The sequence below is a fragment of the Syngnathus floridae genome, chromosome 17, assembly GCF_059516105.1.
Source record: "Syngnathus floridae isolate MCC-2025c chromosome 17, RoL_Sflo_1.0, whole genome shotgun sequence".
Lineage (NCBI taxonomy): Eukaryota > Metazoa > Chordata > Actinopteri > Syngnathiformes > Syngnathidae > Syngnathus > Syngnathus floridae.
The window spans coordinates 4,627,258-4,653,821 of NC_142429.1; the positions used below are offsets into that span (position 1 = coordinate 4,627,258).

Consider the following 26,564-nt stretch of genomic DNA (forward strand, 5'->3'; position numbering starts at 1 on the left):
CACCTCCCGGGTACTGTCGCTCCCAATTCGGAGGGAGGAGATGTGGATGTGGTGCGGGCTGCTAAGTAACCCCACCGGCCTGGAACCGAGGGCCGCCGGCTGCTACTCTGCCACCTGCCGAGACTGAGGAGGGAGGGCCTCCTTTTCTCCCCGTCCTCGTTGGACCATGACACGGGTAAGAACGAAAAGCCACCGCGGTGGCTCCAGCGGGCCCCGGAAATCCTCCATCATTTCACCACCATCATCAGCATCATCGGCGGCGGCCGTTCCACCACCAGCTGTTTTTATGGGAGGGAGGGGCGGGCGAGGGGCGAAACAGACATCGGCATATTTTGCCCAAACAACCATTTCCCACCATCTTGTAATGTCACCCATGTCTTAATTAGGCCTCGTCTTGGCGACAGGATGATTGACACCTCCCAGCGTTTTTACGCCACGTCTGGGACCGTTCAACGAGCCGCCCCCCTTCACTCCCTCCTTACTCCCTGACAACAAGAACACTCTCACAGCTGCATTTTCTTACAAAATGTTGTCTCTTGGGGGCTTACGAAGGCCGCCGTACGAGACATCTTTTCGCGCGCACGCCCGAGCCCCATCATGACAGCGCAAGACACCCCCCTCACATCCTCCCTTCCCTCCATTTCGCGCTCTCGGCAGACTTATCGCGAGATTTCACGATCAGTGAGGACTTTTGCTTGAGTTTAAAAAAAACACGTTAAACACGGGTAAGCTCTAATTAAACTTCTGCTCGGTGGACTTCCTGTATGTGTTCAGTGAACCCCTGCATAGAACCTGTTAGGAATACACTCATTTGCAACATTTTTTGGAAGCCTCTCCTCTGCTTTTGACAAACTCACCTATTTGTTGTTGTGTTCAAGTCAAAGCAAAAGAAGTACTACTTTGGCGCCATCTTGTGTACAATTTTTCTCTCCATAATTTTCAATGCAATTCTTTACAACTTAAAACAGTATAGGGAACATTGTGTATGCGTATGTTCCTGTCCTTGCAGGTTTCTCTGTGGTCCTGCTGAAGAACCTGGACTGGGGGTACGAGGTCCTCCTCCTACCCAACCTTACCCCTTACCCTCCCGGACCGCCTCTCTCCTTCCTCCCCCCCTCCTTAAGAAAACTCTAGACTGGCCTCAAGATGATGTGCGAGGTGATGCCCACCATCTCGGAGGACGGGCGCGGTGGGGGCGGCGGTGGCTCGTCCTCGCCGGCGGGATCTGGCAGCGGCCTTGGTGGAGGTATTGGAGGTGGCATGGGCGGCTATGGCCGGGACCCCCGTGGCGGTGGGGATGAAGGGGGCAGTACGGGCAACCTGGAGTCGTTGATGGTCAACATGCTGACGGAGCGAGAGAGGCTGTTGGAGAGTCTGAGGGAGACCCAGGACAGCCTGGGAACGGCCCACCTGCGACTACGAGAGCTCGGACATGAGAAGGAGTCGCTACAAAGGCAGCTGTCCATCGCGTTGCCGCAGGTGGGAACAAACGTCAGGTCGATTCAAGTGATGCGTGTGCGTGGCATATCGCGCTTGTTCTTCTTTGTTGACACATCGCCATGGTTACCAGCCAGTCACACCAAATGCAATTACACATAATTGCACAATTAGACAACAATTCAGTCAGTCAGTCAGGGTGCTGGCCCCTTTCCTGTCACCTCCGGGCACTTCATTTTCATGCTGAACACACAAACAGATACTGGATTATTGTGCAATGAAAAGAATTTCATGCTCAACAGGTTCCTTCCTGTTGACAAATAGTTTCATATTTCATATTGTAATTTTCATAACTTATAATAACATCACATTTTTATTTGACATTTGTTTTTAACAGAACAAAATGTCAAAGTGTGAAGTTATCTCACTTTGTGTTATTATTTAATATAAATATTTTTGTGGTTAGTGTGATTATTTTATGATACAGTCTCACAGATAAAAATAAATAAAAGGAAGGTACCTGTTTTTGCTAATTCTACTGAATCGCTAAATCCAGTGCATTAAAAAATAAATAAATAAATAAATAATATACTTGTAAATACTGCCCTCTTGTGGCCCCCTGTAGGAATTTGCGGTGCTGACCAAAGAGCTGAACCTGTGTCGCGAGCAGCTTCTGGAACGGGAAGAGGAGATCGCAGAGCTCAAAGCCGAGCGCAACAACACACGAGTTTGTACAACTCTTATTGTATATGGTGTGCACATTAAATACGTCATTCAATAGGGTGACTTGGCTCATTTTCACATAGTTTCATTTGACTTAATTTGGTGTAACGGAGGCATTGTGTGCTTGTGCTAGTTGCTTCTGGAGCACCTGGAGTGTTTGGTGTCGCGTCACGAGCGCAGCTTGAGGATGACGGTCGTGAAGCGTCAGGCGCAGTCACCTGCGGGGGTCTCCAGCGAGGTGGAGGTGCTCAAGGCCCTCAAGTCCCTGTTCGAGCACCACAAGGCCCTGGACGAGAAGGTCCGCGAGAGGCTGCGCGTGGCCCTGGAGCGGGTGGCCACGCTGGAGGACGAGCTGCAGTCGTCCTCGCAGGAAGTCGGTCCCGCCTCGTGCCTGCTGTACTCTAACCGGACTCTTGCAGCCGCTCATGACGTGTTGTTGTTGTAGGTGGTCTCTCTACGCGAGCAAATCAAACGACGACAGCAGGGACTCGATAAAGAGGTTCGTTCAGTAACACAGGAAAGAAAGCTTGAAACCCAAACTTTGAGTTGAAACCTCTCTTTGTGACGAAAATGTGAACTATTTCCTGTGATGCCAGCGGCTTCCCAACGGGCCGTCGTCCATTTTGGATGATGGCGAGGTGGACCGGCAGCGCGAAAGTGAGATCGAAAGACAGCGATCCGAGTTGGGGCAGCTCAAGGAGAGGCTGGCGCTCATGTGCAGACAGGTGCCGCACACGCCATACTCCAACTAATACCGAATGTACGATCATACTGTAGTGATGTAATCTTTGTGTCTTTTTGGCAGGTTGGCGAGATCGAGGAGCAGCTGACGTCTGCCAGGAGAGAACTGACACGATCGGAGGAAGCCAACCACAAACTGCAACGAGACGTTAAGGAGGTCACGTCACACTTTGCCAAATCCTTCCAGATGCACTTTGGTCGAACAACAAATACTGGACCGCTTTTTGAAATGCTGACCTTTCTGTAATGTGGCATGACATTGTTTGTCTTTTGAACCTCTCAGGCCCTGTGTCAGCGAGAAGACATGGAGGAGCGAATCACCACACTGGAGCGCAGGTACATTATCTGTATTTAAAGCGCCTCGTCGTCTATATCCTCGCTGACATCCTCCTGCTGCCTGCAGGTACCTAAGTGCCCAGCGGGAGGCGACATCTCTTCACGATATCAAAGACAAGCTGGAGAACGAGCTGGCCAGCAAAGAGTCTCTCCACCGTCAGGTAGGCAAAGACAAAGCAAGGCTGCATGCCCGTTCTACACGCTCATGCTACACGCTAATGCTGTATAGAGCGAGGAGAAGAACCGTCAGCTTCAGGAGCGGCTGGACGACGCCAAGCAGAAGCTGCAGCAAACCTTGCAGAGGGCCGAGACACTGCCCGAGATCGAAGCGCAGCTGGCGCAGAGGGTGGCCGCTCTCAACAAGGTACCAAAGCAACAACATCACAAATACAGCCATCAAATTAAACGTCAGGGATGATGTCAGAGAAACACAAGAAAGCCATATTTCTTTTTTAAAGAGGCGTTAATACGGGGCTCGACATGAACAGTTTATTTACGAATGATGCCATTGGACACATCATCAAAGAAGCTCTAGCGGTTCCCGTAAACTTTTCTTGTCTCTTAGAGGGCTGCCGGAAAGAAACGAGCCACGCTGCCAAACAGCTTCAGCGCAAACAATTAACCTGATGCATGTCCAGTCAAAATGGACGCCGCATGGCAGCGTGCTCATGTCTTCCATTTTCTGCCTCTTCCCTCCTTCTCCTGTTCCTTCTCGTCCTCCTCATCTTCCTCCTCCTCCTCTCCAGGCCGAGGAGCGCCACGGCAACTTTGAGGAGCGACTACGGCAGATGGAGGCGCAACTGGAGGAGAAGAACCAGGAGCTGCAGAGGGTGAGTCACGCTTGGCTCACGGCCGCCATCTTGACTGTCTTGCCACACAAAGGTGCTCTAATTTTGTAAAGCCAAAGATGGCAATCTCATGTGGAACGCAAGGCTTGTTGTGAATGCTTTTGTTCCCAACGCGTGTATTAGACACCTTTTTCTTCGTTTCCTTTCTCGCGCCCTGAAGGCTAGGCAGCGTGAGAGGATGAACGACGAGCACAACAAACGTCTCTCGGACACAGTTGATAAGCTGCTGTCCGAGTCCAACGAGAGGCTACAGCTGCACCTCAAAGAGAGGATGGCCGCGCTGGAGGAGAAGGTCAAACTTGACGATACCGATTCCATTCTAGATACTGCTCATCGATTCGATTCCCTCACCAATTTTAATTGGGCGGAGCATCAATACTGCCTCATCAAAATAATGACATAAGCAGCCTCTGTCGAACCCCAGACAAAGTGAAACTGTGCTAGCCTTTCGCCTTTTTGCTTTCTGCATTTTCTCAGTTGTTTTTACTTCCCCTCTCTAATATTTCAATTTTTTGTATGTACCGTATTTACCGGACTATAAGTCGCTCCGGAGTATAAGTCGCACCAGCCGTAAAATGCCCCAAAAAGTGAAAAAAACATATATAAGTCACTCCGGAGTATAAGTCGCATTTTGGGGAGCAATTTATTCGACAAAATCCCACACCAAAAACAGTCATGAACGAGCAACAACAGGCTAAACGATAGCAACAACAGGCTAAACGATAGGTATGCTAACGTGACAAACACAAACAAAGAGCTGAGAACAGGCCTGACGTAACATATAGAGTGATTAAGGACAACTATTACATGAATAACATGTTTATAAAACCATCGGTGTCACTCCAATTCATTAAATAGCAACAACAGGCTAAACGATAGGTATGCTAACGTGACAAACACAAACAAAGAGCTGAGAACGGGCCTAACGTAACATATAGAGTGATTAAGTACAACTATTACATGAATAACATGTTTATAAAACCATCGGTGTCACTCCAATTCATTACATAGCAACAACAGGCTAAACGATAGGTATGCTAACGTGACAAACACAAACAAAGAGCTGAGAACGGGCCTGACGTAACATAGAGTGATTAAGGACAACTATTACATGAATAACATGTTTATAAAACCATCGGTGTCACTCCAATTCATTAAATTCATCGATCGTTCTTTGTCAACAATGGGTGCGCACGGCTGAGGGCGCTTGCACTTCAAAATATTCCACAGGCTCATATAACGATAGATAAACTATATTTCAAATAACTATAATATAAGCCAATAATATTATCAAACCATCCGTGCACTTAAATCCGTTAAATCCATCGATCAAATTCCTCGTCCTTTGTCAACATCGCCGCGCGTGCGCCCTGACGTCAGCCTTGTCTTTATTCCACAGATCTAGTATATAACTATATTGTAGCGTTAACAAAGTACAAGGATAGACGTGGGTTTGGTAAACGGCTCTTTATTAAAGAAAACAAACTTCCAAGCGTGTGGCGGCGTGGAGTTCCAGACACGAGAGCTCCATGGCATAGGACCGGGCGTGCGTAATGGCCATGTCCGAGCCCCATGCACCGTTCGCGGACAGCCACTCGGCTGAGCGCCGGCCCCCGACTCAGTAGAGTAGGACCGGGCGTGCGTAAAAGCCATAATAGTTTTTCAAATCTTCTATGTCACTCCAAATCCTTAATTCCTTCAAACTCTTTGTCCTCCGTGTCACTTAGAAATGATCACCGCTAATGATGCCGGTAGTCCTTACGTGGGTACGTCCTTTATGTAAACAACCGCCGCGCCGTGCCACTGACGTCACTTGAAATAGTAATCCATTGGTACATCAGGGTTCTCCAAACTTTCTTTCTGCTGCTCGATTACTGTTTTCAGCTGCATATTTTACAACTTGAAGTTTGTAACCTGCAAAATATGAGTTTCTTTTTGGTGCCATTTTTCTTGAGCCCACCCAGTTGATGAGTCACGGCCAACGGTGAAATTTAGAGCGCCCTCATCCAGTTTCGACTGAAAATATAATTTTTTTCAGATGTAGTTTTTTGTTTTGTTTATTTGGTTGTTTTATCAAAGTCAAAGTCTGCTTTATTGTCGATTTTTTTTCATATACCAAGACACACAAAGAGATTGAAATTACGTTCCCACTATCCCTCGGTGAGATAGTACACATATGCATACAAGCAACACAAAAAAACCCAAGAAGGCACAAACAATGAATAAATAAGAGTGTTGAATAAATGATAAATAAACAAAATAATAATAAATAAACAAAATAATAATAAATAATAATAATAAATATAAGAGGAGCAAAAATGGAGCAAGTGTACATACAGCAGACAGTGGACTTGGATATGGTGCTTTAAAGTGTTAATTGCTTTATTTGATGTTTTCTCTATTTTTTTATGTTTTGAATATGTTCAAGATAAAGATATAAAAGCATGTGTAGAGATCAACTATACTAAAAATAACATGGGAAGTGGTCAACTATACTTGTAAGTAAGTGATGTCTTAATGATCAAGTAAAAATTTGTGAAAAAAAAACATATATAAGTCGCTCCTGAGTATAAGTCGCCCCCCTACCCAAACTATGGAAAAAAACGCGACTTATAGTCCGGAAATTACGGTATTTGTGTTTTTGTGACAATAACATGCAGCGTGTTGTCCATGTTTGGCAATCAAATCTGTGCTCTCCCCTTCTTCTCGCAGAACGCTCTTTCTGAGGAGCTGTCCAACATGAAGAAGATTCAGGATGATCTTCTGGCAAACAAGGTGAGGGTTCGTCTGTCTTCAGAATTCGCCTTCAGACTTTTACGCTGACTCTATTTACTACCCGGCTGTGTGTCTTCTGTCTATCAGGACCAGCTCATTGCAGAGCTGGAACGCCTTCAACTTGAACTCGATCAACTGAGAGCCAGGCCCGGAGGCTCTTATTCCAGGTGGGAAAAAAATATCCAAATGTTTCCTACGAGTTTGTTATACTATACTACTTATATTCTTTTGTTACATATGTTGTCTTTACATTGCATGACTTCATTCCTGGCTGCGGGCCAATATAACGAAACCTTTCATCCGCTCTCTTATCTGGGATCTCATCTTTCCGTCGCTCTCAGTCGATCTTTGCCTGGCAGCGCTCTGGAGCTGAGGTACTCCCACGGGGGTGGCTCCCTCCCCATGGGCTCCACCACTCACCTGGATACCTTCGGAAACACATCCTTGGTCGGCAGGCGAAGCCTCCGAGCCCGATGGAGCTCCGCCAGGGAGGAATCCACCAAGGTGGGGTGGGAAAATGGAATCTGGCTTTGATTTACACATACATTTATAAAACAACAATATGAGTGAATGCCGGTGTAATGGTACCATATTTGTATACGCGTGCATTCTTAGTACACAGACTGGGAGACGGGGGCGCTGCTGGGGTCCGGCTACGACCACGGCGTGGACGTGGTGTGCTCAGACGATGAGGACGACGGAGACCATCGCTTCGGGTCCGAGCTGCTGTCACCCAGCGGACAGACAGATGTACAGACGCTGGCCATCATGTTGCAGGAACAGCTAGAGGCCATCAATAAGGAGATCAAGTAAGATGGAAGCCTTGTTGGATTTCAGATTCCAGGCTGCATGCTAAGCAAAGCTAATGAAACTTGTTCCACAGACTGATCCAGGAGGAGAAGGAGAACACGGAGCTGCGGGCCGAGGAGATCGAGAGCCGCGTCAGCAGCGTGGCCCTGGACAGTCCACCTATCCCGCCCTCCTCACTGGGCAGGGACGGCGCTGGGCGAGGCTTCATCCCGTCCTCCATCACCTCTTCCACCCTGGCCTCGCCATCGCCGCCCAGTTCGGGGCACTCTACCCCACGCCTTCCCCACTCGCCGGCCCGCGAGAACGACAGACAGGTGAGCTGCTAGTCTAAGCGTTAAATTGCATTGATTATGTCGAGTGGGCTGCTATTGTGGTACTGTTTATCATTTCAGAACAACAAAGACGACGAGCGCACTCTGGCCCTCCTCGACTCCACACCACCACCCACGCCGCGGGCCCTACGCCTGGACAGGATGACCCTCACCCACCCGGGGGCCCTGCTGGATGACCTTCGTGAGTTCCGCAGGTGAGACACAGTGATGGCTGTTTCCGCTTTTCCATTTGGGTTTAAATGTCTACTGACCTGGTCACGCTGCCTCCAGCCTGTCAGCAGATGGCAGCAGCTCCAACAGCAGCCAGGACTCCCTGCACAAGGCCAGCAAGAAGAAGAGCATCAAGTCTTCCATTGGACGACTTTTTGGCAAGAAGGAAAAGGGCAGGATGGGACAGCCTGGAAGAGACGGCTCAGCCTCACTCGGTAACTTGATGTAGTTAAACGTTCAGCAGTGACTCATGAAAAAATGTTATATCAACAAGCCGCTTTGAACGTCCTTTGCCTCCGGTAGCCTCGACGCCTTCTGAAGACCTGGCTGCCGGAGACCCCATGGGCATGAACAAGACCGGGACTTTGGGACCGGCGGACAAAGATCGGCGCAGCAAGAAAAAGTGAGTGAGCAAAGTGAGCAAGAGAAACAGAGTGTTCTATTTCTCATACTTTATATTTCATATACATATGCTTAGGCACGAGCTTTTAGAAGAAGCGTGTCGCCAAGGTTTGCCCTTCGCATCCTGGGACGGTCCCACCGTGGTGTCATGGCTGGAGGTAACGCGTTTTTATTTGAGTCCATCTTCCTAAGTCCTCTTTGTCCTCAACCTGCTGCCAACATTGATTCTTTCCAGCTGTGGGTGGGCATGCCTGCCTGGTACGTGGCAGCCTGCCGGGCCAACGTGAAGAGCGGCGCCATCATGGCCAACCTGTCGGACACGGAGATCCAGCGTGAGATCGGCATCAGCAACCCGCTGCACCGCCTCAAGCTGAGGCTTGCCATCCAGGAGATGGTGTCTCTCACCAGCCCCTCGGCCCCCGCCAGCACACGCTCGGTGAGCCTCCGTAACTGCTATGCATACTTTCTTACATTCTGTGGGTAATTACATACCTTGTCCACATTTAGGAGGTTAGTTCGAAGCTGTGTGCACGTACCTTCGTGGCTTGCCAGCTTCTCAAAGAATTGGAGTGATCCATTTAAATGTACCCCGCCTAACTACTTTTAATCTTGAGGCCACGTAATACTGCGAATCTCCCTCGAGTCAGGGAAGAGGCAAAGTCTTCCACTCTTGTCTTACTGTCCCTGAAGGCAACATGTGACGGCATGCTGTCAGCAGATGGCTCGACCGTTTTGTGTTGTCATCTGACCATGTCGCTTTTGTCTCCCCTCGGACCGCAGTCGACCAGTAACGTTTGGATGACCCATGCCGAGATGGAGTCCTTGAACGCAGCAATCAAGCCGCCGGTTAGTTCATGTCAACCTTTATTTGTTCATAGTAAATATCTACCACGTATTGTTTACATTGATTTTTTAAATATTACTACTACAATACTATTATACTGAATTGTTTGTGTTTATTAGTTTGTATAGTTGTTTATGTAGTGTTTATACTTCTAACAGATTAGTTTGGAATATTTTTTGTTGATTGATTTATTTTATTTTTATTTTATTCGATCCATGTTGATGAGTCTCCTTCCTCCTCCTCCTTTTCTTCTTCTTCTGTGGTTGTGTCTCGTAGTGTCGAGCTTCTTCTTCTTGTCCCTCTGGTTGCTGTTTCACTGTGAAGCGCTTCCAGCTAATTGCCCGATCACTAACACACTCTTCCTCCCTTTGTCCTCCTCTTCCCTCGGCTGCTCCTCTGCTTCGCTTTCACCCGTTCCTCCTCCTTGCCACCTCCTTCACCGCCACCTCCTCGCTCTCTCTCTATTCGCCCCCTCTCTTCTCCTTCTGGCCTTTTAGGAGCTGAAGGAGTTCAGCTGGGATCAGGTGAGGAAAAACTCACTTTCGTTCATGAATATCATACTTACCGTTCATCCATACTGGAACAGATGCAGGTTTCTTCCATTGTAAATGCTCATTGGGCAAACTTTGCCCAAGTGTGATCCAGCGAGACAATGGTTCAAGGTCTTTTTGTCCCCGTTTAGATCCTTGCTTATGGCGATATGAATCACGAGTGGGTGGGCAATGACTGGCTGCCCAGTCTGGGCCTGCCGCAGTACCGCAGCTACTTTATGGAGTCGCTGGTGGACGCCCGTATGCTGGACCACCTCACCAAGAAGGAGCTGAGAGGGCAGCTCAAGATGGTGGACAGCTTCCACAGGTGAGACCCGCAGACCGCCACTGATCGAACGGGGAATTGGGGTGGCGGGGGCATCCGTTGATGCCCCCCCCCCCCCACACACACACACACACACACACACACAAACACACTTCTCAACTTTTCCCTCTTTTCCGGCAGGGTGAGTTTGCATTACGGCATCATGTGCCTCAAGCGCCTCAACTACGACCGCAAGGAGCTGGAGAGGCGGCGGGAAGACAGTGCGCACCACAACAAAGGTAAGACCATCTCCCCCAACTCCAAGCCTTACACCCATCAGTCAGCCTTCATGCAGACCTCGTTTTTTTTCTTCATGCTGCGTCATTGTCTCGTTGGAGCAAATTAGCGACCCCCTTTCACACGCGGTGTGATGGAAAGTCAGCGAAGCAAGCTGCTACATGTCTGTGGTGAAGCAGCGTGTGGCTCATTAGCCAAGCTTATTTTCAACGTCCTGTTCCGAGTAAACATTTGTGATTACCAGATGGCTCCAGTTAGTAAAAGCGCTAGTTGGAAGCTCTTGTTCAGGTGTGTCTTGAGGTATGAGTAACTCCACATAAAGCCATTTAGTTGATTTTTCTTTTTTTCTTCAGTTCAAGGTACGGGCGCTTTATGGGGGCAGCGAACTTGACTAACAAGCAGCATCGTGAACAAATCCTCCAAAAATTTTCAGTCAAACTCAACATAACAAAGAAATGTTGTGTATTTAAAACAACAAACTACTTTGTATGCTAGTTTAATGCTAACACATAACTGGAAACGCCCCAGACGGGCATAACAAGTAGCATCTTTGCTTCCCAAACATACTGAGAGGATCTTCAGAGAAGACTCCCCAGTCAACTTCACAAGTTCTCCCATGGAATCTGATAATTTCCGCGCACGTCGAGGCAGGACCTCAATTATGTCAGAGGATGTCAATGTATGCATGCGTTGCCCGCGGAGGATTGCGCATATCGTCGTCGTTGAACTCCAACCAACTTATTAATGTCGCTGCTTCGAAAATGGCTTCCAGGCATTCGGGAATAATCGCAAGTCTTTGGTTTGTCGCTGCTTTTACTGCCTTTAATTGCTGTCATCATTTTACAATCAAACCAATTGGCAAGTAAGACCAGGGCATTGAAAAAAAAGCACACACGCACACCACACACACACACACACACACACACACACACACACACACAAAAGACACATGTCTCTGTTTAGTTCATTTTACTCTTACCCCTTTCATACAAAATCCAGAAACAGGATTTCACACAGAGTCCCGGCTTAGCCTTACCTTTCCTTTTTGGCAATTTCCCCCTTTTTTGCAGATGTGATGGTTTGGTCAAACGAGCGCGTGATGTGCTGGGTGCAGACGTTGGGCCTGAAGGAATACGCCGACAACCTTCGCGAGAGCGGCGTCCACGGCGCCCTGCTGGCCCTCGACGACACCTTCGACTACACCGACCTGGCGCTGCTGCTGCAGATACCCAATCAGAACACACAGGTAGATGCAGGCCTTGGTTAATAGGATTGATTCATTATAATTTGCTTACTGTATATTTGAACTATGTGTTGATTTTGTTTTTCATTTAGAATTCATATGTAGGCTATTTGTTATGGAGTCTTTGTAACATACAACACTTTTGACTCATCTTGCTGCTGCCATTGCTAATGTTCTGCAGGCCCGCCAACTCTTGGAGCAAGAGTACAACTCGCTCATCTCCATGGGAACCGAGAGACGGCCCGATGAAGTCAGTCAAACACACACACAAGATAACACACACACACAACCGAAGACATGCACACAGTAGCCTCAAAGAAACAGACAAGCATAACTCTCAAACACACAATAACCACACAAGGACACACGCACACACACACACTGAGCGTGTATTTTGTTTGAAGGACGGCACCAAGACGTTCACGCGCTCTCCATCGTGGCGCAAAATGTTCCGCGAGAAGGACCTGCGGGGCGTCACCTCGGACTCAGCCGAGACCCTGCCTGCTAATTTCCGTGCCTCCGCCATTGCCACGCCCTCCGTCACCCTCAGGAAGGTCCAGAGCGACGGTGAGCGGCTGTCACCCGCCCGTCTCGCAGACCCCGCCCCCAATTTGCAGAGCTTTGAGCCGCCGCCGTGTGGGATGTCACTCATCAGCACGGAATGACAGGAATCAAGCCTCGGGGCCCTCCGGGAGCTCCCTGCAAACTGTGATTAGGAATTATTTGGATTAGCATGATTTCCTTTCAACAACGACAAAGTCCACGAGCTAAAAATCTGTTGAGGCATCCAATGTGAAGTGGCTGGTTTCGCACACTGATGAAAATAATGTCCTTTAGTGTGCAATTCCCCTGAATGAGCGGATTTCATGTCACTTTTTTGGGCAAAATTTTTTTTTAAGGACACCCTACGTGTCAGTGCTTTCTATGCTAGTGTGCCATTATCTCAGCTGTGGAATTCCCGTTTCCTTTCTTAGAGGAAGCGATGATGACAAGGAGATGGCAGTCTATAAAATACACCGGAGGACTTTTTATCTGTCATTCCGGGTCTTAATGGGAATGCCTGTGGATGGATCAGTGGTGTTTAAATGTAATGTGTGTGTTGTCCACAGCCAGCTCCAGTGCCCGGGGTGAATCTGCCTCCGTGAGGACGTACTCGTGTTGAAGGGACAACTTAGGTGAGGCCCGTACGCTTGTTAAAGCACAGAGAGCCTGTTCGTTAGTGTGGCGAGACGAGAGATGGTTTGCACATGTTTGTGTTGTTGTTGTGGTTTCAAGTTTTGCCCACTACTAGTTGCAGACCTATAAAAAATTCTGAAGAACCCATGCCTGAAAACACACAGAAAATCAGACATTTTACTTTCATCATTTTGGGACCACTTCTAAGGGTTCTTCAAACATAAAGTTCCCCTACTGGAACCTTTTTAAAATTCAGCCTTCAAAGCCAGTTTGACTAAGCAATGTGGAATTTGGTGGGCATGTCTATTATGAGTAGAACCATAAAAAAGCATCAAGAAGACATGCCTGAAAAGACACAGGAAGTCTGCGATTGTGCTTAAAAGTGAACATTTTAGGTTCAATTTGGCTCTTTTTCCAGATAGCCTTCAAAAGTCTTGTCTTAGAGATTTAATTGGATGACGACCATATTTGTATACCAAAAAAGAGGGGGCAATGTAGTGCAAATAATCCAAAAAACATCAAACCAGTACAGCCAAATCTTGACCAAACAACTCATCCTGTTTGTGTCCTCAGGAGGCATCGATCACACTGGGTACCTCTGACTCACTGAAGAATGACTCTAAGGAAGACAAAGAAGAAGAAAGACTCCCACGCAAACCACTCAACTTCAGGACAGTTGTGCTCCGAGCATTCTGCAATAACTTGAACGGGACGAAGGTGACCCGATGATTTCCACAATGTTTTTCTCAGCACAGGAAGTCCAAATTCTCTCTCTGTGGCCGCTCTTTGTTTGAATATTTGTTACACAAAGCAACTTGCGATGCCTTTGTTGCCGGGGGGGGGTGTCTCTGAGCATCCCCAATTGATGTGGGTAGTAAAACATGTCCAGCATTGAGCGGCAGACCACATCACAGCCACGCCGCTCTTCTGCGTCCTTTTGTCTCGAGCACCTTGAAAGCCGATCCGACTTCCTTTGAAGTCATCCCATAATAATAGAGTTGAAAGGCTCCGAGTGAGTGAGTGGGGCCAGTCACACAGGCATCGGGTTCGACTGTTTCCTGACAATTTCATGCAGAGAGGCCAATGTAGAGACGGAATTGATCAACCTGTGCCTTTAACACAAAACCTAGCGTAGTGCAATACAGTCATCAGATTTTGCAGGGCGTGGCCTTGTCAGACTGGGTTTTTCAGAATTTGGGTCAAAGAGGGACTCTTTAGCTGTGGGACAAATTTGAACAGACACTATGTGGACAATCGGTCAATTAATCCATAAACTGGTCTTAATTGTTCTTGTAATTGAGACATTTTGGACAATTGGAAGTGTGCAAATTTATTGGCTATTCAATGAAAAGTGTTTGGGATTTTGGGCAAGTTGTTGAATGAAAGCGCACTCCTTCGTTGGAATCTTTTGGTGAACGATGAATGACGGGAGGGGCCACAGAGACAAAACAGATTAAAAGAAAATGGACAGACAAAAAGAAAGGGACAGACTCAAGCCGCTCATTTTACACACACTCAGACAAGCCATAAGAGAACTCTCTGGAAGGGGGTGAGTAAAGGGGTGAGTAGGAAGCCCAGGATACAAAACCTTTAGCCTCCGTGTTTACGATGCATGTCTTAAAACAGAAAAACAACAAGGGGAAAAAAAATCCAAGACGATGAGATATTTTGGTTTTTGCCCTCAATAGCGAAGACAACAAGTTATGGTTCAAAATAACAAACAACAAAAGATTTTAAAAAACAACAACATATATGTATGATACATCTACAATGGGGGGGGTCAATTTGTAAAATGTGTGTAATTTTTTTCAGTTGTATTTTTTATTTTTTACGACGACTATTTATTTTTCTTTGAGGTATGTATTGGATAAATGTAAGTACATGTATGTCCTTGTTCCCACTCTCTCTCATGAACACTCATTCATTTTGGAGCTAGGCCGAACGGTTGCACTTCCCATCGGAAGGCGGCCGTTCCGCTCACTAGCGCTGCCGTTAACGTGTCCATTCTGACGACAGGTCGTGCAGTGATTGCAGATTTCCATGATTAAAAAGTGATCGTAATACAAAACTCAAGTTATCCTATATGGAAAATGAAAAAATATGATGAAAATGGTGATGTAAAAAAAAAACCCCAAATAAAGCAATCCCTATGGATCTGCTCATCATACAAAAGTGGCTCTCGGTTCTTGCGTTATTAAGTATGAAAAAAAAAATAGCAGCCCCCTACATTGATGACGGTGCGACCGTTTATTGAAAAGATGCTCCCCCATCTGGTACAACATTCATACAAAGCCTCGGTAGGGGGCGCTGCTTCCTCCGTGGAAAAGCCAGCATACTGCCATCCCTCCTCTATCAGCTCCATCCTTACATACAAACGCACGGCAGACATATGTACAGTGCTTAACAAATGGATGCAAACAAATGGAGGTTCAAGCCGAGCTGCCTGAAATCAAGTGCATTTTATTTCTTGATCATGTGAAATCATTTATCTCTTCAACTCCTGGACAAAAAGCGATGTAACATGACTTGATTGTCATAGAATTTTGACTTTTCTTTTTCTAATATAGCTTATAGAATTGCAACCTTGCTCCTGGCCATCCTACATCATCTCATCCTAGTAGAAAAACCTATTTAGTATATGTGTAAAAAAAAAAGTTTTCAGTTTTAAAAAAAGTTCAGTTTTACACTAATTTAGGTTTAGTCTGTTAAATTCCAACAATGACTTTAAAGTGATTGAATTCAACAGAAATATTTTTTGCTCTTGCTTATTCTGCGCAAAATGATGACAACATTTTGACCTTTTTTCTGCTAAATTTTCCAAAAGATTGCAATATCCTTCTATTCTGGAACGTGAAAAATATGCTTACATTTCTGACTGACAAATGACGGCTATTCTAATCGCGCGTTTGTTAAGCACTGTACGTACGCTTAGACTGGTGAAGGAATATATTAATATCAAAGTCATACACATGCTTACGTACTAATAACTTAGGATATGAAAGATGAATCGTAGAAAATCGTCTTTCTGTACTATGTTTCGGTTGTGAGGTCTTTGAGTTGTGTGGTGCAGTTATCCCCGTCCCCGTCGGGCCAGCACCTCTCGAGCCAGGACCTGATTGGCTCTGGAGAGCAGCACGCAAACGCAGGACGAATCGATGCGGATCCACCTCCACCCCATCCGGTTGTTGGCATCCTTGGTGAGGGCGCGCACGTACGACTTTTTGGCCTTGCACTCACTCACCCACTGCTTCTTATCTACGCCCAGGCAGCCTGCGCCCGCCACCCCGGTGGGCTGCGACTGCGGCACCACCCTGCCGGCCGGCCCTTGGCTCTTCTGTAGCTCGGCCTGGCGGCAGCGAGTCTCGTAAAAGTACTGCTTGAGCGGTCCCGTCTGGGTCTGAATGTCCTGCAAGACGGTGACCTCCTGGCCCCGCGAGTCCACGGCCGTCTTCTTGTCTGTCACCCAGACGCTCTCGGCCTCACATACTGACTTCTCGCCCCGCCGGCGGTCCATCAAATGCGAGCGCTTGTCCCTCTTGAGGGGGCGGCCAACATCGGACGCGAATCCTGACGTGTTGCCCCAACCGAGGGCCCGATCGCCGTGACCCTCCGCGTAGGCGTTGTCGAGTTCCACCGCGTCGTCCCCCATGAGCCCGCCCTCCAGCATGAGCAGGAGGGGCGGGTGCTCAGGGGGCGACGGCGACGAAGAGAACAGGACCCGCGGGTGGGCGTCGAGAAACATCTCGTCCCCTTCTAGGAGGCCCTCCGGGATCCCCAACCCCACCTCCTGGGTGGCGTTGACTGCGCCGCTCGCAGGGGTGGGTGTCGCACCCCTTGGCATGGCCCCCCTCCTCGACACGTTCCTGAGCTGCTCCGCGGAAACGGTCGTTGCGGATCCTCTTGGAGTTCTTGGCCCGGCAGATGCAGGACTTTGGATGATCTGAGTTTCCACCTCAGAGACTTGCGTGGGTCCATTTGCAGAGTCCAGAAAACCGCCTTCCAGCCTGCTGTGGTCTGGTCGACTGCGGTTCTCTCCCCTATGAACGGCACTCCTTTCCGCCGAGGTCTGGGTGCGGTTCCCCAGGGTGTTGGCGTTGTAGTCCGTTTGCGAGGCATTTCCCTGGGAGTTGTAGTCCACGGTGAGGCGACGCCGCTCGTCGTCCACGCTAGCGGCGGAGGCGATCCTGGACATGGGCTTGTGAGGGAAGGGCAGGGCCGAGGCGATCACCATGGCAACCAGGGGAAGCCAGTGCATCACTCCCAAGACGTATCAGCTGGGCGGGCGGGCAAGAGAGAGAACGAGAGAGAGAGAGAGTTACTTGAGGAATGTGCTTGATGCCATTACGCTAAGTGGCTCAATTAAGACGTAAACCGGGCAGATTTTACGGGGGGGCACGCAACTTTATGAGCTCAAGCAAGCAGAAGTCTTCCAATCTTGGCACAACCTGTGGAAAAAAGAATTCACATAATAGTCCCGCCTGGTCGTCCTCCGCTTCCTTCACATAGTCATCCTACACACGCTTGTGCACACAAACGCACACACACACACACACACACTCAGAGGGGTTGACCTTGGAAGGCGAGCCAGTTTGGAATGTGCGCAGGTTCAAAACTTTCCACATGAAAGCCACCAAGGAAGCACACACGCACCTCCATTCTAAAGCTTTGAACGTCACTCATTCATAAAACCTTTTAAAAGTCAAATTGACACTCAAGATCACTTTTTAAGCATAGAACATTATTGTTCCTATTTTGTTCTTTTTTTTAATGTAAGCACTTGTACTAAAAAGTAAGACGTATAGATTAGAGCTGAGAATGCTTGTTCAAACACTAAACAAATGTAATTATTGAAATCAAATTTAGTGTCACCATAAATCCGTAGCTCAATCTGCACCACCTGAAAAGCAGAGGTGGCATCTACAAAGTTGATGTGGTTTGAGTGCCGCTGCTATCTGGCCAAGTGTCGATCTCGCCAACTCCAGCTCACTTTTACAACATTCCAAACGGGTTGCTGATACAACCTGGACACGATTAGTCCAGTGATGAGCAGGACAAGTCAAATAAGACACTCCCTCCCTTCAAGTACCTTTAACACGTGACATCGCAAAGATAAGTCATGAGTCAAGATGACAGCGTGAGCGCGCGTGTGTGACTCAGCGAGAAAGCACGACTGGGATGCCACCACTGCTTGCTAGCGCGGGGAGACCAGCTTATGGAAAAGTTAAAAAAAAAAAAAAAAAAGGCGGAATGACGGGAATGCCAGTGATGCAGAGTTGTTGACGAGGCTCCATTTAGGTCACATAAAGGTCAAGACGTGTATCTTGAGGAGAAGCACACAAATGTTTTGTCAGTCGGCAAACGCGTGTGACAGAACAAAAGTCGGTGTGTTGACAGGCCTTCTAAAGTCATGCGTCAACCCCGCCCTGCTGATGAAAAGCTGCGTCAACTTCCCGTGTTGAGGCCAGGCGTGGGCACGCCAGGAAAGCTCCGTCTTTGCTGATGACTATCAGGGTTTTGTTCCTTCTTCATCTGACATCATTGTTAGCATGCAGTTTACGGAAATCTAGTTAGGGTAGCCTGGATGCCTCCCTGCTGGAGCGGAACGGGCAGGGACTATGTCTCTCGGCTGGGCTCTTGATTCACCGTGATGAAGTGGTTGGAGGGAGAGGGAAGTCTGGGCCTCCCTGCTGGAGCTGCTTCCCCCTGACTCCGGTAGGTAAAGTTTGCAATGATAATAAACACTTGTTGGTATAGATGTTCAAAGTAACCTGACAGTGCTCTTCTCCAAAGGATCTTTTGGAAAAATCATCCCTCTCTGGTTCGATCGGCTGCATATAAACCGCTTCAACCGCAGGCTCAGACGTGAGCGTTTGTTATCTTGTCATCAGGTAAGCGGATCGCCTCCCTTTTGTTTGGAATTAATTGTACATTCCAAAAAATACGACACCCAATCGATAACATTTCGTTTTTGGCAATTTTCCATCACTAACTGTGTGCGTGTTGTCATCAGGTGCGTTCAGTGCAATGACGCCATCGTCAAAGGCAAATCCCGGCAGTTAACACGCCCCTCACACACACGGGGCAATTATACCTCTGACACAGTGTGTATTAGTGTGCGTGTGTGTCACACTAAGTGTTTTTGTGTCTCTTGCTCAACACTTGATGATCAGTGCGCTCCATTTGCTCCCGTCACACGCTTGGCTGGTGCACGCCTCAACAAAGACCCTCCACCGTGTGTGTGTGTGCTAATGCTAACAAATGGAGGGGAAACAAACACGGGGTGTAGCAGCAAACGCCCCCAGCCCACAAGTCATGTAAAAAAACATCATCCTTGAGTGAAAGACCCGGTTGAAACAAAAGCATCCTCACAGAAGCCCGGTCACTTTTTACTGCGGAACTACTGGCACCCAGTAAAAAGTAGCCGGCGGAAACGTCAATGCGGCCTTCAAAGGCTTGCAATTTTGCGCTCTGAACGTGACAGGAAAAGGTCCCCACCTTCCGACGCAGGAAGGCCCGAAGCTGGTCCACACCTGGCAACTCATCGTGTCCTATTAGCCTGTTAGCCCGCTAATCCAAAATGACGGCTGTTGAGCTCCATTGTCCAACAGTAATCCGCACACTTTCATCTTAAAAAAAAAAAAAAAAACAGCAGGCACAGGGAAAACATACAAGTAATGGAAATATCCACTGGCGTTTTCTGCCATGCGTAATAATTGAGGCCACACACAGCAGCATTTTGAATCGTGAAACAGTTTTCACTCAGTATCATGAATTACGTCGATCGGCGTTAATTTGAGGAATTTGCGCTCTCTTGTGGAGTCGTAGAAGAGATCCAGGAGGAAAATTTAAACTGTGGGCCGTCACGGTGGCCATGTTTTAAGGCCTGCGTTGATGTCAAATTAGCTAAATGAAACACATTTGCGCTTTATGTTGCCTGTTCAAGCGTGCGTGACATTTATGAAATATAGTGGCAAAAAATCTATAGGAAACCTCTGACACATTTCAAATTACGCCATAATACAAAGTTGAGTCATGTACTTCATGAACTGAAATACAAGTTGTGAAAAAAAGTAGACAAAGTAAAAAAACAAAAAACAGTCAAAGCTTAACTTTGCCAACAAGTGACGACGCGGCTGGCAATGCACGCTAAACCACAAAAAGCCAACGAAAGAGCAAAACATCATTCTCTCATTGTTTCACTGTCGGATGTCAGGCAGAGTTCCGCTTTCAGCTCTTCACAGCAGCTCCTTTTGCAGTAATTGGCACCAAAAAGTTTCAAGTGACTTTAGAGGCGGATTACTCCTGACAATCTGGCTCAAACTTGCGACTTCACCTGACATAACTTGTGTCACCAAAGAAGAAGAGAATCATTTGACGTCATACAAACGTTTTGTACGACTTTAGAGTCGGACTTTCCAATGGCTATCTCTCAAAAACTGTAACTTGAACTTTTTCGGCCGTACTTAGGGCAGTTCAAGCAAATTCTAAAAATGTACTCCTGACAGTTATCAATGTGAAATGTTCAATAAAATAAGACAGAAGAAAAGGTTTCAAATAACCAATGCATGAAAATGAACAGCCATTTTTATCCGAAGTTGCCATTTTTAAGATGATTTGGCCATTCAAGCGAAAATAAATCCCACCTTTGCAACGCCAGATGACAGGCGATGACGTCACAGCATCATCAGCACACTCACCAACCGTAATTAAGCAATGCAATTAAGTCTAATAAAAAGGTCCAAACACGTGAAACCTCACCAGAAAAAAGTCATCTGCCATGCAGTTAAGTACTTGAATACACATTTGCGTGCGGCAACACCAAAAAACACGCCAGGAATTTGAGCGTTGAACTCAAAATGTCACCACCTTCTCCTACAAATAAAAACAACCCAAAATTTACCCAAGCACACAGTCGGAAACAGAGTGTACCAGAAATAACACAATAAAAGTGTAATGACATGTCATTTCTCGCACTTTGCCACATACAGTATTTGGGCTTTTACAGAACGTCTTGGCTTTTTTTTTTTTTTACCACAAATGCTTTTGATCTGTGCTCAAAGTTGCACAATAAACTTGCTCTTGGCATTGAAACTTTAGCAATAATTAAATAAAAGTTCCCTAAAGCAGCTATATATTAACATATTTTACCATATTATTTACATTTTCTATGCTTGCCATGGTAGTCGTTCAAATAAGACTTTTATTCCATGATGTCGAACGTTTATTTTCTTTGCAGAGCACGCGCATTAACTTTTAATCTCCAAAGAAAAGCTTAGAAGTTTAACCATCCATACCGTTGAGGTGAGATCCGGACCCCGCGTCCTTCCAGCTGACACCGCATTGATTCCCAAGTCCTGTCCTCGGTCAGGCGCTCAACTAATTTCAGGAGGAAAAAAAGTCAAAAGACATTCGCTAAACACGCGCGCACATGTCTGTGTTCTTTTAGAAAGCCCATGACATAAGATGAGAATCCCCACAACAAAAATGAGTCATGAAGAAAAAAAAACAATCCAATGTGGTGTAGGGGGGAAAAAAGAGTTATTTAAAAAAAAAAAAAAGTCCGCCTGTCGTCCTGGGAGCGCACCCTGACAAAGTGTCAAAGACAAAGTGCTCAATTAGCCCTGAAAAGCAGGCGAAGCCAACGCGGCGTGAAAGATTTCCGGCGCCTCGATGCCTCTCCAAAGAAGGCCAAAGATGAAAACATTCCTCGCTTCAAAGTATGCGCGGTGGCGAGCTGAACAAGTTCGCCAAAATGTTGGAAGAAGCTCCGCAACTCCGCCTGGCTGCAAGCGACGCGCAAAAAGTCAAGTCGTGTTTCAGCAAGCTCGCGCTTGCCGAACATCCAACATCCGGCTACTGCTTTCAACGTAAAAGTACATTCACGACTAGGGTTTAAGGTTACTCCGTTAAATTGTATTTTGCGTCAATCCTGATTTTTGAGTCGAACAGTTTAACGTAAAACAACACAATATAATCCACTATATAATAATTTGATGTCTTTTATTTTACTCTTTTCTGTCGTGCACTGAGCAGCTTCGCTAACTTGACGTCACATAACTACCGACTGCTTGGTTTAGTGCTGTTTATTAAAAGTTGTTCTTTTCAAGACGTTACCTGTTGAAAAACACGGGACAAATCTCAACAGATGAAATATAGCGTGTAGACTTTTGTTTTCGGACGTATTTCCCTTTAATTAATATGAAGCTAGTCGCTCGCCATTTTGTTTGCAGTGAAGTTTTGACAAGCACACAATTGCGTGACTCAAAATAGTTTACCCTTTTTTTCAACTCCCCCTTAGGCCGCGGAGTAGATTTCCTCTCCGCCCACATTTTTATTAGAAAACAATTAACTTAAATAGCAGCAGCAACGTTGGCCTGTGTCCAGGTGAGTTTCTTTTTAACTTTTTTTTTTCTACAACTGGGTAAGTCAGGCAAATTATTCCAAACAAGGTGTTGAGTTTTGGATTTGCAACGCTAAGTCATACAGTTTTCAAATAACTTGGACGTCTGAGTGACTAATCTCCTTCGACTGGAGGCCAGACAGCCGGCCGGCCGTCACAAAGGAACTTGCTGGTTTTTGAGGAATATAGCGTCATCGGGAAGACAAATGCGCTTCCAAGATGGAAGATTTACATTCTGCGTGCGCTTGTGACGATGGCGTTAGATTTTGGTCGTTGTCGTAGCAATGATGCTGGCTTGACTCCATGCCGCCACAGGCGCAGCGCAAAACAAGGCATTGATCTCCTTCCATGGCTGCTTCTTGTCATGTTGCATCATTGCATCGGAATATTGAATTTGATACCATGGAAATGATTTTGTGGCGTGTTAGTTGTGCACACAAACATTCATAAACGTCTTGTAGTGTTCAAGATTTTGCAGTGATCCAAGAAGCCAAGGCATGTGTTGTCTTCCCAACGTAAGGTCAACCTTGTCTTGACTTGCCCTGCTTGCGCACAGATGCGACCTGCATGTGTGCCATAAAATCTTTACCTTCATAAAGCATTTTACTTTTCTGCCACAAAAATCTGTGTGTGTGTGTGTGAGGGGGGGGTGCGCGTGAGTTTGCATGTGTTTGTGTGCGTGCGTGCGTGCATGCGTGCGTGTGTGTGTGTGTGTGTGTGTGTGTGTGTGTGTATCATTTATCTGAGGTGAGGACCCCGAGAACAGTCTGGGCGTTGAACATCGTGTCCCCAGGAGTTACACACACACACACACACACACACACACACACACACACACACACACATATGGGAGAGGGACTGGGCAGGGGAACGTAAGGTTCAGCACTTTTGACCACTGGGCCTCCCCAACCTTGAATGGCCTTGTTGAAAGGCACGGCCATAAATTGCGGGATGAGCCTCAAACCTTCCCCGCCATCACAGACTCCAACGCCCCCCACGCCCATCCCCTTCTCTCGTCCGCTGATACCCCCCCCTCCCGTACAGCGAGCGGTGGTTTCCATCTCGGCTAGTCTCTCGCTCTTGAAAGAGATGAAAGGATAAGCAGAAGAATGGGCACAAAAGGCGGCCGGGCTCGCGTTACCGGGACGGCCCTCGGAGAGCGCCCATGAAAGGCTTTCGGGGATGGGAGAAGACACGGACACCGACAGCGAGACGTTCCGTCCTCAAAAGACGTTTGTCACGACCGGCCCGCTGACGCTAAAACAGATCACTTGCCTCTGCCCTCAAAATCAAAACGTGCTCTTAAAGCTGCCGCGCGAAATGTCACAATAATGTCATGAGCCTCCGATTGCCACCTGTGAGTTGTCATGCGGTGGATATAAAAAGTCCACCCACCCCTGTTCAAAATGGCTACATGTCAGCGAGGCAAAAATTGCGTGTCTAATTGTGTTGTCACTAATTTGACTTGGTTGGGGATAATCTGGCCAAAGCACGTTCCAGACATGTCATTAAAATAGCTCGGAAGAGGTTTGAAATTTCCTAGGAAAATGTCTCAGATTTCTCCGATTTGCAGGTTGCAACCTTGTTCTGACAGCTTCAATCTTTCATCTGTCAACACCAACCGGCAAGTGAAACAATTATTAACAACCGTCTTGATGTTCTTTAATTGTTTGGGAGGAATTTGGGACTTTTCGTTGACTTTGTAACACATTGTAGCTTTTCTTGCGTTGCTCGTTCTCTAAAATGGCGGCCCAATATCAGCAGCGTGACAGAAGATTCCCTGGTGGTAAACATGCCATAATACATACATAAGATTATTTGCACCATTTTGGCATTTACATGGGACGGGGGCTGGTTTCCTTGCAAAGAGCGCCAGTTCACAGCACTTGAGGCCCGCTTGAAGGATGCACAGTAGCACCACTAAAATTAGAGTTTGCAGATTCCTGAGTGGGATCTTCGCCACTCTGGTCAGTGTCTCCCCTGCGGCATTCCTCTTGCTCCTTGCCGTTTACTGTCACTCACTCCAAATCCTCCAGAAGTCTTCCGCCGTTCTCGGCGGCCGCCGCTTTGCCCGGACTCGCCCTGCGTGCTGGCAGATATTTGCTGCCCGGGGGGCTCATGTCAGCGAGAGTTTGCAGAGCGAAAGTTGTGAGCGCAGACGAACAAAGGTGCCGAGCCAAAATCCCCCCCCCCCCCCCCCCCCCCACTCGCCCCAGTGTCGTCACCTCGGGAAGTTTACCCGCTTTACTGTCAACGCCCACGCCACTATTTTTAAAAACATTTTTGTTCTCGGTGCCGGGGTCAATTACTGCATTCAGGGAACAACGTCAAAGATGTTTGCAAATTATTCATTTGCAGGAGGAACAAAATTAAAAGCAATTGAAAAAATAAAGCAATGCTAAATAGGGAAATATAAAATTGTTTTCATTTTCATTCTTTCACCCTCAAACCTGATCTGATTCACGCTGCCACGCTCCTCCCCCCTTCTACGTGAATGTTACGTAAGCTTTGACACCGGCTGGCAGGCCCGCCCAGCAATGCGCCATTCGGGACCCCGGCCTGAGTCCCTCTCATGTCCAGATGTCACTCAAACACGCCTATATCATGACATAATTAGACTTGTCCCCTGTTACTTGTGCGATGTCCTCCTTGGGTGAAAACAAGCTATTATGGCAATTATGGCAAATGACCGAGCTGTCAGGACGCCCAAAGCGTGTCAGACGCGTTCCTCCATCGTGCTGCGTACAGCCCCCCCCCCCATAATGGAGCCTGGATATTGCGGGGTCGGAAAGAATACCCCCCTCCCCCATCATGCCATCCTCGTCCAGTCTGATTTGTTGGCCGTTTTTCCAATTCTGACAAACTTTCTTCAATCAATGGACCTTGCCAATGAACCCTTACCTCACACACACGCACGCACGCACACACACACGCATGCACACACGCACGCACACACGGAAAGTGATGTCAAGCCCCACATGGTTCCAATTTCAGGGGTAAATGCGGCGCTCCTTGCAATCTGACCCAATTTGCCCGAGTCGGCTGGAAATGTCCCAGCTCGACGCGGTGGCAAAGAGGTAAAGGTTCAAAGGTGAGGCCCAAGTACGCGCTCAGGTGGAGGGGGTGGGGGGGCGCCAGTCGTCTGGCAGCAATCCGCAAACCTGCTTGCAACGCTTTGGGCACTGGTGCAATAGCGACACGAAAGTGTCCGCTATCGAGATTAGCCTCGTGTGTTTATCATAATCAATATGTAATACCCTTGATTCCCATATTGAACGGTTTTATAACAAGATTTCCATACAGTGCTGTATGGATATACAATGCTGTATGGATATAAATAGCTCAATTATTTTCATCATACCTTTGCTATGTCTTGGTAAATGATAGTGTTTTGTATCAAACTTGGTTGTCTGCCAAAACATTAACGCATTTAGCTGTATCGTTGGCAGCGGTGTGCTGCTCATGTCTATGAGCTTGACAGCTTTATAAAAGGTCAATGAGAAGAACAACACGTGCCGTATGCACACACACACACACACACACACACACACACACACACACACACACACACACACACACACACATACACACACAAACACACACACACACAGACTCTGACAAACAAACACCACATGCGGCTACAAGTCTGTCCTGTGCGAAACTGAAATTAGCGCCTGGAATGTTCTTGCGGCCCGGCCACAGTCGGCCCAGCGGAGGCCTCTTTAGGCGCGACTCAGGCTTTGCTAATTGGCTTAATGAGAAGCAGGCGTTGCTTGGGAGCAAACTGGCAAGGGCCACCGGGCGCCATCGAAGGCCGCCACGGGCCACACGCCGGTGGTGCTTTGAGGCCATCTCGCCTTACAGGCCACCTCGCCAGCGCCGCCAGTCCGGGTGTCTCATTGCAGGACACCGTCTATCCATGACGCCTTTCACTGCAACATGTCCGTACTTAATCATCTCGGTGCAAGCTTCACACCTCCGTGCGGTGTGACACGACGCCCCCTCCCCATGCCCGCCGCTTTGGCCTCTCGTCTTGCCAGAGGCAAAATGTTACAGGTTGTCCGCTTTACTCACCATACAATACACGGACGGATCGCATTTCGCTCGCAGACTTTGTGTTAGGAGGGCTCGGGCAATTAGCCGCAGATTGATTTTCAGAGCGACAATGGACTCGCTGCAGCCCGCTTATTCGTGT

General features: G+C 47.6%; 3 protein-coding genes across 9 annotated transcripts in view; 2 read left to right on the top strand and 1 right to left on the bottom strand.

Annotated features, from left to right (window-relative positions):
• On the top strand, nucleotides 1–15,141 carry ppfia3 (PTPRF interacting protein alpha 3). The gene is made up of 31 exons (XM_088357258.1): nucleotides 1–175; nucleotides 1,010–1,479; nucleotides 2,063–2,164; nucleotides 2,294–2,533; nucleotides 2,606–2,659; nucleotides 2,757–2,885; nucleotides 2,966–3,058; nucleotides 3,185–3,237; nucleotides 3,305–3,398; nucleotides 3,467–3,601; nucleotides 3,984–4,067; nucleotides 4,246–4,377; nucleotides 6,798–6,860; nucleotides 6,948–7,027; nucleotides 7,202–7,364; nucleotides 7,476–7,669; nucleotides 7,744–7,984; nucleotides 8,063–8,196; nucleotides 8,273–8,427; nucleotides 8,516–8,615; nucleotides 8,691–8,772; nucleotides 8,850–9,050; nucleotides 9,395–9,460; nucleotides 9,956–9,982; nucleotides 10,141–10,316; nucleotides 10,455–10,552; nucleotides 11,621–11,796; nucleotides 11,975–12,043; nucleotides 12,198–12,360; nucleotides 12,903–12,968; nucleotides 13,543–15,141. Exons 2-30 carry the CDS (start codon nucleotides 1,147–1,149, stop codon nucleotides 12,953–12,955), a joined length of 3,690 nt encoding a protein of 1,229 aa, XP_088213384.1. The 5' UTR covers nucleotides 1–175; nucleotides 1,010–1,146; the 3' UTR covers nucleotides 12,956–12,968; nucleotides 13,543–15,141.
• ntf4 (neurotrophin 4) lies at nucleotides 8,728–21,784 on the bottom strand. Of its 3 annotated transcripts, XM_088357267.1 has the most exons (4): nucleotides 21,264–21,784; nucleotides 19,465–20,841; nucleotides 11,587–17,243; nucleotides 8,728–8,924 (listed from the first exon to the last, which is right to left on the bottom strand). In XM_088357267.1, exon 3 carries the CDS (start codon nucleotides 17,222–17,224, stop codon nucleotides 16,040–16,042), a length of 1,185 nt encoding a protein of 394 aa, XP_088213393.1. In that variant the 5' UTR covers nucleotides 17,225–17,243; nucleotides 19,465–20,841; nucleotides 21,264–21,784; the 3' UTR covers nucleotides 8,728–8,924; nucleotides 11,587–16,039. The 3 variants fall into 3 exon arrangements, with proteins under 3 accessions (XP_088213393.1, XP_088213392.1, XP_088213394.1); XM_088357266.1 differs by lacking the exon at nucleotides 19,465–20,841; XM_088357268.1 differs by lacking the exons at nucleotides 19,465–20,841; nucleotides 21,264–21,784 and adding an exon at nucleotides 17,839–18,189.
• Nucleotides 18,390–26,564, top strand: part of slc1a9 (solute carrier family 1 member 9) — a 20,129-nt gene continuing 11,954 nt past the window's right edge. The window contains exons 1-2 of one of the 5 annotated variants that reach the window (XM_088357260.1): nucleotides 18,390–18,681; nucleotides 18,760–18,857. The gene's annotated coding sequence lies outside the window, so the exon portion shown is untranslated. Of the gene's footprint in view, nucleotides 18,682–18,759; nucleotides 18,858–21,995; nucleotides 22,354–26,564 lie in introns of those variants that run through there. The other 4 variants (XM_088357262.1, XM_088357259.1, XM_088357264.1 and 1 more) reach the window with 4 other exon arrangements.

Excerpts from the sequence above, each read along its gene's own strand:
- ppfia3 (XM_088357258.1), top strand. The coding sequence starts at position 1,147 with ATGATGTGCGAGGTGATGCCCACCATCTCGGAGGACGGGCGCGGTGGG. Across the intron at positions 3,059-3,184 it reads TGCAACGAGACGTTAAGGAG|GCCCTGTGTCAGCGAGAAGA; the intron begins GTCACGTCACAC and ends TGAACCTCTCAG. Across the intron at positions 4,378-6,797 it reads TGGCCGCGCTGGAGGAGAAG|AACGCTCTTTCTGAGGAGCT; the intron begins GTCAAACTTGAC and ends TTCTTCTCGCAG.
- ntf4 (XM_088357266.1), bottom strand. The coding sequence starts at position 17,224 with ATGCACTGGCTTCCCCTGGTTGCCATGGTGATCGCCTCGGCCCTGCCC.